Source organism: Manis pentadactyla, chromosome 2 (assembly GCF_030020395.1).
Source record: "Manis pentadactyla isolate mManPen7 chromosome 2, mManPen7.hap1, whole genome shotgun sequence".
Lineage (NCBI taxonomy): Eukaryota > Metazoa > Chordata > Mammalia > Pholidota > Manidae > Manis > Manis pentadactyla.
The window spans coordinates 223,036,410-223,049,863 of record NC_080020.1 but is presented as its reverse complement, the minus strand read 5'-3'; the positions used below and the strand labels follow the sequence as shown (position 1 = coordinate 223,049,863).

At 32.1% G+C, this 13,454-nt stretch overlaps 1 protein-coding gene across 2 annotated transcripts in view; it reads right to left on the bottom strand.

Annotated features, from left to right (window-relative positions):
- The window catches only part of SMC6 (structural maintenance of chromosomes 6), a 71,606-nt gene that overhangs the window by 17,034 nt on the left and 41,118 nt on the right, over nucleotides 1-13,454 (bottom strand). For both annotated transcript variants that reach the window (XM_036881838.2, XM_036881839.2), the window contains 4 exons: nucleotides 12,318-12,478; nucleotides 6,887-7,022; nucleotides 5,921-6,001; nucleotides 4,606-4,776 (listed from right to left, as the gene is read on the bottom strand). In XM_036881838.2, the coding sequence (XP_036737733.2) occupies nucleotides 4,606-4,776; nucleotides 5,921-6,001; nucleotides 6,887-7,022; nucleotides 12,318-12,478 (549 nt within the window). The remainder of the gene's footprint in view (nucleotides 1-4,605; nucleotides 4,777-5,920; nucleotides 6,002-6,886; nucleotides 7,023-12,317; nucleotides 12,479-13,454) is intronic.

Below are 13,454 nucleotides of genomic sequence, written 5' to 3'. Positions count from 1 at the left end.
TTGACTATGATGGATCTTCTCATGGAATACTTGGGGTTTAGCCTGTATGGGGTTCACTCTCTTTCATTTGCAGGTTCAGGTTTTTTATGAAATTTGGGGAAGTGTTCAGCCACTGTTTCTTGGTGTACTTTTTCAAACCTGCCCTCTTTCCCCTCTTTCTGGGACTGACACAAATGTCAGATCTTTTGTTATAGTCTCTCAGGTTGCTAAGCAGTTACTCATTTTTTCAGTCTATTTTCTCTGTTGTTCAGATTTATAAGGGACAATAAGGAAATACTATGAACATGTTATGTGATAAACTTAGGTAAAACAATAAAATTTCTAAGTAGAAAACTTGAATAGCTTAGTATCAACTAAAGAAATTAAACTCATAAACTATAGGCCACAAAGAAAGCTACAAGCTAAGATAGCTCTGCTGGTGAACACTAAACATATAAAGAAAAAATAATTCCAAATCTGCAAAAATGCTTACAGAGAAGGTCAGAAGAAACACTTTAAAATTCATCTTATGAGGCCAATATAGCCATAATAAAAAAATCAAACACAACACAGGAAAAGAGAATCAAAGACTAATGAATAAACATAGGATCAAAAATCTTTAATAAAATTTTGGTAATTTAGAATCTAATCATTTGTGAAAGGAAAATAATTATGACCATGTGGGGATTTGCCAAGATTAGTTTAATATCTGGCCAAAAAGGAAAAAAAAATCAACATAATTCTCCATATTAACAGAAGAAGAAAAAACAAATGATGATGATAGTCTTCAATAGCAGTTCCACTCCCAGGTATTTAACCAAGAGAAATGAAAACTTACATTTGTACAAAGACCTATACTTGAAAGTTTATAGTAACTTTATTCATAATCATCAAAACTGGAACCATCCAAATGTCCTTCAATAGGACAAGCAAGCTGTGGTACATCCATACAATAGAATTCATATTGGCAATAAAAAGGAACAAGCTATTGATACAGATAATAAGGATAAATCTTAAAAATGACATGCCAAATCAAAGAAGCAAGACTAAAATATTACACACTATATGATTCCATTATATTATACTATATAAAAGGCAAAACCTTAGTGATGGAAAACAAATCAGTAATTGCCAAAGGTTAAGGTGGGGGAGGTTTGACTGAAAAGGGGTAACACAAGAGAATTTGGGAGAGGGTTGACAGAATAACTGCCTGGGGAAAAGAGGTAAGGGCTGGGGAAGGACAGATTACAAAGCAGCATGAGGAAAGTTTTAAGCATGAAGGATATGATCCTTTTTCTAACTGTGTGGTTTCACAGGTATATACACTTCAAAACTCATCAAACTGTACACTTAGATGATATTTATTATGTATCAATTACATCCCAGTAAAGCCTTTTTAAAAGATTCCTGATTTAACAATCACAAAATTAAATTTTACTGTTTGTCTGTTTTTTGAGCCTAGCACTAGTCATATATACTGTGATTATCACATTTAGCCTGAAACAGTTATAGTTATAAACAAAGAAACAAATACAACACAAATAACAGTACCATGAAACACAGAATATTAGACGTTGCAAAAAGGAAAAGAACTTGTAAAGTATCTAAAAATTAAAAACATTTACCTTATATAACAGACGATTTAGGCTATTTCCTACGAACATAACTTACTACATCTCGTTCATAGTTAAATACAGTTAAAAGTAACTATCACCCCTAGTAGAGGTCTGACAGTATACAACTTTTATTAAAAAGTTCTATTAAAAACATTGTTCTAATAAAAACATTATTACATGGAAGATGGAAATGAACTGTTCCTTTAAATAGAATAAAGGAAAATGGGTACAATTTATGTAGTAGGACATATTAGAATCAGAAATTGGAATCGTTTATGAAACAGAATGGTTGAACACTAAGTTTTCTCATTATTTTGGCAGAAACTTTCAAAATAAGTAACTCATATTTGCTTCAGAGAGGCAAAGGGTAAATTATATTAGACCACATTTGTACTAGTTAGTTTTTTCTGCTAGCAACTTTCAAAAGGGAAAGATCTAACTTGTAAAATAACATGAAAAGAACTACTGCTGTTAATACCCCTCTCTCCACATTTGACACGGTTTCTTGATTTGATCCTTGTATACTTAATAAATTTATGTCCCGGGTACAATCAAATTTAAAACTAAAAGCAGAGCAACAGAGTATTTCAGTTAATTGTATTGGTGAAATAGAGACCTAGAGATGTTAAGAGCCAGTTATTGACATTCATGCTGATTTCTGGGTAAGTAGTAAGACAAATTAAGTCTAAAGTTAAACTATGATGTATGTAGCCCTAAACCTGTAGAGTGTCTAACCTTTAAGAAGTTACAGTCTTCTAAAAACAGGCAGAGAATTTTTATTCTCTTGGATGTCTAAATACCCAAAGTTAGCTTCCCAGCAACACTGGATAAATTGCTATGGTATTATTACTGTCACTTGTTTCATATAAACCTATATTAATTACGAGGTTGTAAAAACTATGAAACATTATATCTTGAAATTTTCAAAAGCAGTTTTAATTTCAGCAACCATGTGCTCATTGCTATTGTATAAAAATTCAGCTGGTTTTTGCACGTTTATCACCCTCAATCCAAATAAACTATCTATATCAGAAACTGCGAGGCTCCCCAACTCCAATAATGCAGACCGTCTGTAGGCTTACTAGGCGTCACACTCCCAGCCCAACAAATAGAATTTGTACTGAAAGCATTAAGTTTGTAGCACAAATCAAAATAAACTGTTCAAAATGAGAAAAATATTCCCTAAAGCCAAGATTTTAATAACTACATACTTAAACAGAGTACCCCTCACCCTCCCTCTGACACAAAATGAACAAGTGTCCTAACAGCAAACAGATTATAGCTAGAAGCATCATGATGGCAGTTCCTCAGGAATGAAGATTATTTTGTTAGCCAGATCCTCCTGGTCCTGTTACCGAGGGCCAGTGTGACGCGATAGTGTGGAAGAAAAGCACCTTGGCTTCCTGCTGATCGCGTGCAGGCTTACTGGAGGACTGACCTCCTAGCTGTCAGGTATTTGCAGCCAAGGCGAAAAGCTCCAAGAATTTTTACCTCCTCTGCCAAGATTTTCTCCTCTTGAACTTATTTATGGACCCCCAATTCCAAGAGCTGCTTTAGTCTAGTAGTCCCTAACAGAACAGGACCTAGCTTATACTTCATTGCTTGTTTTTTTTTAAGTTGTCTGGGATAAAGAATTAAGGTGCTAAACTTTCTTTTTCTATATTGTTTTAGCATATTTCATTATTTTAAGTCAGCTTGTTCAATCTTTAACCTGTTAAAAATGAATTATCTTTTGTAAATTCACTGCTGTAATTCTCAAGTGGTGAATTCTAGCATGTCTATTCTTCACAATTTTAATACTTATTTTATTCCTTCTTATTCTTTTCTTTTAAAAGCAATTTTGTCTTTTTTATCTCAGACTTTCTTTTTAATTCTTATTTCCTATAGCAACTACATTGCCTTTCTCAATATTATCTTTAATACATTTTTCTTTTTCACAATTTTGTTATGTAAATTTTATATTCTTCTTAATCAGCCAATTTATCAGCCTATTGCCCCATTTTATTCGTTTCTTAAACAGAAAAACTCCAACCACCATGAGTTATAATGGCAGGCAGGAATCCCAGCTCCATGGACAGTAATTCTGGAGAAACCTACCAGAAACAAAGGAAAAGTTGTTTCTATGTGGCACTTCTCTAACTTCCTTAAATATTCTCCCAACTCTTTTAATTACGTCTAAAATTTTCAGGAGACAATTACAGTAAAATTTATATGCATGCAAATTCCTTTAAACTATTAAATTATCTAAATAGATTTTGATTCAAAGGGGATAATTTTCCTGACCAAAAAAAAGGGGGGGAGGTACGTTACTGTGATATCAACACACCCTTTTCCTTTTATTTATTTATTTATTTATTTTTCTACCTTTTCTCCTTTTAAAATACATATTCATCCTTCTTGGTGTCTAAGAAGTAATATGTGGACTTCTGAGAATAACTGAGCTATTCACAAAAATGATGACAGTAAGCTACTAATAACAAAGCTAGTAAACAACATGGGAAAATTTACACAATTTAATTGTTAAATAATTTTATTTCCCTAAATTGCCTGTGTTAAAAAAATGCCAATTGAATTCAGGCTGAAATATAACTGAAATAGTCTAATAAACTGGAGCTGACTAGCACATTATATCAACTAATCATTGAGTTACTGAAGGAAAGAAAAGAGGGACAACAGAACAGGCACGCACGGAAACAGCAGAGACAGACAAGATACCTTCGCCTCTGGTTCTAAAAAAAAGAAGAAAAAAAATCACAAAATAATGAAGAAACAAAAGCTGTGATCCTCTGGGTGAAACAGAAAATTGGCAATTTATTCTCTTAAAGGCATGCACAGTGTTTAATTCTAATTGCCCTAATGGTGAAAATTTGGTTTCTATCCCATTTTTATGTGGTTATATTTATATTTAACCATCAAATCTATTAGGCCAATATCTAGTGAGTACACTGTGAATATAAAACTAAAACATAACATATGTATGAATAGTATATGAGAATAATAGTAATATTACCTTAAGGGGTTCTGCTAGGTCTGAGAGTTGATTAATTTTCAGTTTAATTGCATCATACTTGCTTTCTGCTTCTATTTTCAGACTTTTAAGATGTTCCATATTTCCTTTCTGTTGCTCCATGTTTTTTTCAACCATTTTCATTTTGATTTTATTTTCCTGAGCTTCATCTTCCTGGTTACATTTACAGAGCATATAAAGTCAATTAAAATATTTTAGGAATCAAAGAGAAAAACAGTACAAATGATTCTGAGAGAGGAGTAACTACAGGCTATGGGCAAATCAGATGACAGGGAAATACAGAGAATGCTAGGATATTTTATACCCTTAATGGTAAATTAGGAAATAGAAGAAAACAGGTTCAAAAATAAAAAGGAATGGCATTTAGAAGATAAATTAAACTATATTGTGCTTAAGTTATAATGAAAAAAGGAGTAACTTTTATTTTAGGTGGTTACTTTTTCTTTCAAAACATAGTGCATATAAATACATATCTTATGCCTAGACAATAAGTTAGGTGCTGAGTTAACAGAAACAAGGCATAGTCCATATCTGTAAGAAATTTAGTCTGTTAATAAAAGGAATTAAAGCAGAAAAATAAAAAGTAGAAAACAAGACTACTAATAAAAAACAGAGAAAAATTCTCATTAGAGTAAAGCTCTAACAGTGTAGGGACTTCATCTCTCGTTCACTGCTGTATTCTCCAGCACTTGATATGGTGCCTAGTACAGAGCACACTCAATAAATATTTATGCATTTTAACAAGACTCTTCATCTGTCTAGTCAACTGCTTACTGTAACTCAGGAAGGCTAAGCTGAATGTCATACATAGTGACCTGAAAAAACGAGAGTAAATTAAAATGAAAATTTTATTTTCATTAAAATTAAAATGAAAGGAGGGTGAATTAACATGAAAACCATTAACTTGGGAGAAAAAGAAAACAGGGCGGAGACCAACTACAGCCTGCTAAGAGGTATCTGTTACTATTAATAAGGATTAACTCTGAAAAATATTATGCTAGTGAGTTTCGTTTGAAAGGCTACTGTTTAGCCACTGTTTAGAAGCACAATTACACTTTGATGACATTTTATTGCATGCAGAAGACCAAATCAGTCACTATGCATGCAACTTATATACACAAAACATTAAGGAAGTTGAAAGCCATATACCAGGTAGTTTCTACCTTATTTGTAAATGGAGACAGCAATCATAAAAAGTAGCCTCAATTAATAGGAATAAGAAAAAAAGTACATGCTATTAACCTAAGTGACAGTTTTGTCCTTTCACATTACATTTAAATTGAGGAAAAGATCGTACCAAAGTTGCAATATCTACAGATTGGTGCTCTTCTATATTCTCAAGTTCCCGAATTTCAGAAATACTTTCTGTTATTTTCACCTGAAAGAAAAGTATTTAGATGTTAGTAACATGAGAATAAATAAAAAACATATAAAAACCCGGACAAGATGTACTAATCCATGGAGTTCTTACTCTGCTTTATATTACAGAAGGATTCTGTAATTAATGGAAGAGACACATTAGAATTAAATGTACCAAATGAAGTCGTGTACAGAGTCTGCCTGGATCACCCTTATTGCTAATCTATTCCCACGCAAAAAAAGATGTAGGCACTCCACCTTAGCATTTAAAATGATGACAATGTTGAAACCACAGAGACAATATTTTTCTGAAACATCCAGACTCAAGTTATGGAAAGTTTACTGGAATCTAACAGTTCATCAAGTATGATGTAAATAACCAATGGATGCCTCTGAAACTCTTTCAGGGTGTCGTGAGGTCAAAACTACTTTCATAAAAACACTAAAATATTATTCTCCATTTTCACTATCATTTTCTCATGAGTGTAAATGTTTATAACTCTATAATGTGTAAAACTGCAACAGACTGATTGTAGAACTGGTACGATAATTCAGTTGAGTTGTTTTATTAAGCCAGATAGTATTTACAAAACTATAAAAATGTCAGTCTTCTCATTACATATCTTTGGATTTGAAAAATATAGCTTTTGTAATAACAATGTTATTTATGTTAATACATAATGAGTTATTATTTTTAGATGAGCTAATAAATATCCTTAAATTGTTCTAATTTTTAATAATGAAAACACTGAAAGATAAAACCCCCATAAATGAAAGCTCTTTCATGACTATAAAGGGAATTGAGGCCAGAAAGTTTGAGAACTACTCTTCTAACTAAAAGAGTGGTAGGATGTGAAAAATAACTTGGAAGCCATGTAAGATAAACAAATAACATATATTTTACCTTTAACTCTCTATAATGTATTTGGCGCCTTCTAAGAAATTCTTCATTGCGTTTAATATCCTTCTCAAGGGCAGACGAATGTTGCTGAAGATTTAGTATCTGGGCCGTCTTATTTTCAATCTCATTCTCCAAGTCACTTAATAGAAGACAAAAAATACTTTAAATCTGTTTCTGAATATTACAAATACTTTAGGCCTTTACAAAAAAGTTTATTTGTAATAGTTTATTTGCAAAAACCAATTCAGTTAAACCAGTTCTATATTCCCACCAAGTTATTAACATGAAAATACAGATTTCAAAAATATCTTCTAAACTGACATTCAAATTTTACTTATTTCATTAAGAAGTATTCATGCTATGACTTCTGTGTGGCAGGTGCTTTGCAAGTAATGACAGGTAGAGGTAGAAACAGAATTAACAAAGGAATCAAACAAAAAGGGAAAAAATCAGGCAGTAAACTGTAACATTAAAATGCAAACAGGACGCTATATGTCCATAGTACTCCACGAACCTAACAGTGAATCTCAGAAGTGACAACTGAATTGTATTCTCTGAACTTGCCATCAGCTAGACCAACTAGGCGAGGAGATGGGAAGAAATACACAAAGACACAGAGGGATGAGACGGGTAAACCTGAGAGCTCAACCTGTACCACTGAAGAATAAATGCTCTGAATGAATGGGGAGCAGAAGGAAGGGGGAAAGAGAGGAGGACAATGAGAAGGGACAGGGGACAAAGCAAGATGATGCCAAAGCCATAGAGGGTCTCCAAGAAAGCAGTTGTCATCTTCAGAAGTGATCTTTTCCTGCCTCACTGATCCAAGCATCTGTCTCCTAATATTCTATGCCTGGTGGAAGACAATCAACCTACACAGTTAAGAAAAGCTTCTGTTTGAGAGCATGTCACATTTCAGTAAGATGCATATTACTCCACATTTTAATAGCTCTGAAATCATCTTCTGGTCCATGGTTCAATTTGCAGCATTTTTTCTTTTTTTACTGGTATATAAAATTAATAGAACAACTTAATTTTGATGAAATATAACTGTGCTACCTTGCTGGAATTCTTAAAATTAAGTAAATAAGTAAATGTCAGTTGAATGAATGTTAAATGAATGGTAAAAATGGAGAGAGGAGGAAAATAACAAATATTTCTGGTAAAAATGAGGTCAGATACAAAAAGTTTACGATAGTCCCTCGGGATTTAAGAAGAAACATTTATGTTATCATACAAAATCAATACCTTTATTACCAAACAGTAATTTTGCTCAAAACAATTTACCAAGTAAACAAAAACTGAAACCTAGAGCCTAAACCAAAAATAAAAACCAACAAAATGACTACAGACAATATTATTATACAACTTTCTGAATATTTAGAATAAATTTAAGCAATCAACATAATTTACAAAAACAAAATTGCTAAATGTTGTAAGTTCATTTTTGCTGGGTAGGGCAAATTCTGTTACATGTTTTCATAGTGTTCCTCCTTATTTTTAATTAATTTTTACATGGAGAAAGAACATTACCTAATGAAATACTATGACAGCTAAGAGAAGTGTATGTGTGAGTTGTTTGTGTGGCACAAACACACGTTCCCTGTGCAGCCCATCTAAGTGGGACACCCCTCACTCTCTAGCCCTTACTCTGTGTATTTGTCTCCATGGCACTGTACCTAGTTAGTATCCATTTATGGTCCATCTCCCTTCCTAATATAAGCTCCAGGAAAGTAGAATTTTTGTACTTTGTCTCCTGCTGTACTTTGTGCATTAAATCAGTGCCCAGCATATTAAGTAGTCATTTAATATCTGTTTTACAGAACAAATTAAAGAAGAAAATTTGAAAAACATACTTCGGAAAATCATATTAAAATGTTACAGGATTCTGACGATTTGAAATTCCACAGGTAATTTTTATGTAGTGACCTTCGTATAGAGCAGTAGCTGCACTGGTAATTATTCTGAGTCCACGTACACATATCCTTCACCCCTGCTGTGTACTTTCATAATGGGAAATCACACTGGCAATAATAAAACCAAGTCACGACCTGTACTTAAGACTTGAAACTCTTTGCCTATTAGGAAGCCACTTTACTCATGAAATTATGAGAAATAAATAATAACCTCTTCATTTAAATTGCAGAGCCATTTTTCATCAACAGAAACCTGTCAGTTCTGAGTTGGAGAATATAAAGAGAAGCATTCTTCGTATAATACAAGAGGAAACTGAGGAGTCTTTCTACAGTCATTTGGCAATCGCTATTCAATAATCAACTTACATTAAAAAAAGATAAAATTTAACAATTAAATTATTTTAATAAATAACAAAGCTCATTTATTGTAAATATTGAAAATATTAATTTATATTAGTAATTAGTAATATTAAAATATTGTTTAGTAGTATTAAATATTTTAAATTGGACCATAAGTTGTATATTTATACTTCATGATGGTCACTGGCAACAGCTAGTTGTTCTGGAAATACAGAAGAAACTGTTAAACTTTTGAAAGAGGGATAAAAGCAAAGGGTTTTACTCTTCATTGTACACTTTCTGTACTATTGATATTTTCTTACCATATGTATATATCATTTATAATTATTTTTAAAGGTCAATAGGGACTATGGAGAAACACAATTATGATTACTTTGGTTTTCTAATTACATTTTCCTGCATTTAAAAGACACTAATGAATTCTTAAAATTTTCCAAGTGTCAGACAACTTTCATATTAGCTTAGGCCAAAGCAGATCACACACAAGTCATTTAAAGATCATCAGAACTTTTACTTTTCTCCCAGAAAATCCAGGAATATTATTTCCTCCAGTGCCTTCTCCTCCTTCCCATATTCTTTCAGACTTGGCATTTTTTTAGCTATCAGCCTTTTTCTCTGTTTTTGTTGTTTTAATAGAAGTGTAGTGACATAGGGTATGACACTAGTTTCAGGTATAGATTCCACATGTATATACATTACGAAGTCATCAACTGATAAATATAGTATCATGTGTCTCCACAAAATGTTGTCACAATATTATTAACTATCTTCCCTTCCCTGTATACTATCTATCCCCTGACTTACTTATTTCATAATTGGAAGCTTCTATCTTCCCCTATTTCAGACATCCTGTTACACCAGTTCCCTCTGGCAACCACTAGATTGTTTTCTGTATCTGAGCCTGTTCCCATTTTGTTTTGTTTGTTGTTTTTAAGATTCCACATGTAACGTGGATGTTTTATTGCCCTGGTCTAGCTTGGATTAACACATAGTCTACAGGCACACACCTGATCATCTACATTTGCTCTCTTACAACACTAAACTATGTTTTCTACCTTTATCTTGTATCTACCTACCACTTCAGCATTTTATTAAAAATAAAAATAATAAAGAGAGAAATGTGGTATCCACATATAAATCAAGTATAAAAATCAAATGAGTATTCATATTTGAACTGACTGTTTATAGTTCATAATGCATGAGCCAAACCGAAGGTTTCTGTGATGGCTGCCCTTGTACTGTTCACCATGTAAGAACTTATTCACTATGTAAGAATTTGTTCTCCATGTAAGAACTTGTTTGTTATGCCTCAGAAGATTGGAGACTGACGAAAATTAGGCTTGGGGTGGATTAATGATTGTGCATTGAGCATTGATTCCCCTATACAGAATTTTATTGTTAACAACCATTTGATCAATAAATATGAGAGATGCCCTCACAAAAAAAAAAAAAAAAAAGTATACACTTCCAATGGTAAAATTATAAGTAACCGGGATGTAATGAATATAGTCAAGATATTGTAACAGCTTGGTATGGTGACAGCTGGTACCTAGAATTGTCATGTATATAAATGTTGAATCACTATGTTGTACACCTGAAACTAATGTAATGTAATACTGTGTATCAACTACCCTTCAATAAAAAAATAATTATCTAAAAAAAAAAAGATTCCACATGTAAGTGAAATCATATGGTTATTGTCTTTCATCTATTTCACTTAGCATAGTACCCACAACTTGGTGCATTTTCAATCAATAAAGTTTATCAATATGAGAAACAATTTTTTAAAAACCAATGTTCACCTGGCTTTTAAAATAAAAGCTTCGTCCACTGAGCACTAAGCAAATACTTTCAGCGAAAAACTGAAGCCAAGTTATCAACTGCAGTCTAAGTTTTGAACCCTTACTACTAAAACGGTAGAATCAAGGATCCTGATTTGCTGTGAGATACCATCTTTTCCAAGAGTGCCACACTTCTTTTTAAAGATTTGGGACAAAAATGCACAAGATACTTTTTTATTGAAAGAAAAAGTATGAATCACAGAGAATAACAATACCATGACATTTTTATACATTTGCACTCTCATTTGCTTGAATACTGTATAATTTAAGTATTTCTTGTTAAGAGTAAGGAAGGCTTGATTTAAATACAGCACAATGGCCAAAAACTTATTACTTTAGAGGACATTTTTATATAGAGCACATTCAAAGACTTATGGACTTGCATTTATCCTATCAGAAAGATTCAGTGTCAATTTAAAGTATGTCCTGAGTGCCATAAGACCAAATTGCTAGTCATTCAACATTCTTCTGTTGCAAGAAGTTTAACTAAACTTTGTAATATACATTATGTTATTTTCCTTTATGTTGCTCTCATAAACACATAAAAATGACTAATATTATTTGAAAACAAGAGATCTATTCCAACAAAACTCTCATTTCTCTTACATATAAGTCATTTAGAATATATTTGCTTTTACTCATTTTCTTAGATATTTCTTTTACTTGATTTCTAAGTTCTTCTATTTAAGGCTTTCTAGGTTACTAATTCAGTTCTAACTCATCAATTTGTCAACTAAATTTGTCTGATTGCAAAATCATGTTTTATTCATGCCAAAAATTATTTCTGTAATGCTTTTGAATCTCATTAAGTACACTTAATACTTTTTTGTTCAGCTTCTCCATTTGTTTCCTGTAAATTTTCTAGGCATGTGTTCTAGTTGTGCTGACTGACCTTTGTCTAACAGTGAAACTCCAATTACTAGTCAGACATATAATATGAAACTTGAGCCAGAAAGTAAACGGGCACACACGTACAATCACTGCAAAAGATCGGCAGAACTAACAATGGGCATAGTGATGCAGTTGATTCACATTCTGAGTTAAGCAACTTGAGCTTGCAGACATGTAATAAACAAAGTGCAGATCAGCTGAACTGCTCAGGTGAACACACTGTGTTCTTAGCTCAGAATGTGTTGTCAAAGTGATGATGGAAGATAACCATCAACCTAGAATTCTGTGTACAGCTAAATGATCTTTTTAGACCAAATAAATTATTCACAGTTCTTCACAGAAATGACTATCAATAGAGTGGTATGAAAGGAACTAAATCCCAAAGGAAGCAGTGGGAATAATAAAGGTAACACTACACTGGACACCAACCTTATTTCAGAATCCACATCTTTGCTTAGGAATTTAGGTCTTTTATTTTCAGATGAATAATAACGTTCTTCAAAAACTTGATCACCATCAGCAGTAAAAGCTTCTCTACAATTCCAAGGTGGCTTTTTGGACTGCATTACTTTACGAGCTACAGTGTTATTCTGAAAAAACAGAGGGGAAAGTAAATTTATTAAGTTATGCCAAAGCATTTCTGATGCACACAATTTCAAAATACTGCCAATCATTATTTTACGATTAAAGGATTTTTATTTAAACATTCAAATAATTTCATCAAGAGAAAGAATTTCAAAAATAATTTGCAAGATTCAAAGAATTAAAAGTACTGAATCTTTAAAACATAGTAAACAATGCTTTATGACAAACCAAGATACTTAATTTTTAAATTCTAATACTGCTATCCATTTAAAAAAATTATTTTAAGTATCCTTTCACAAGAAAATATTTACTTCAGACCAGTTCATACAAATCATTTTTTCTAAATGATTTTTACACCCTGGAAAAGATGTACATGACTAGCAAATTCCAATAGAAGATTTGTATACTGAATTATGTACAAAAAGCCTGTAAATATTTAAGCCCTGGAGGAAGTAAAAAGGGGATTAGAATTAATGCAGTACTAACCAACCTCCATGTGGACAGATCTTAACAACAGACTTCAATATTTTCTTTCATATATCCTTCTAAAATATAAGAGAGCCAAGCCCACAAGTAATTAAAGTATGAATTTGAAATATATATATATTTGCATTACTGATACTATTACTTCTCACGTTCCTTAATAAGAAAAAGACTTATGTTTTTCTTGATTACAGATTTGTTTTGAATCTCCATTCCTTCTCAGCAAATTTATTAGGCCAATAGATGAAACACTATATGGTGGTCTAATCCAGCAAGTACATAAATATATATAAACAGATGAAGACTAAATATTGATTTATTTTACAGCACTTAAAGTTTTAAGAAGAATTCATAAAATATCAAAGTATGTGTTTAAAAAGTAATAATACATGTATCTGTGAGGGTAAATAAAAAATAGGTTTGTCAGCTAATTAAGAAAGAATGAACAAATTTTATCACATCATTCACCAAAATAATAATATATATTTGTGAAATTAT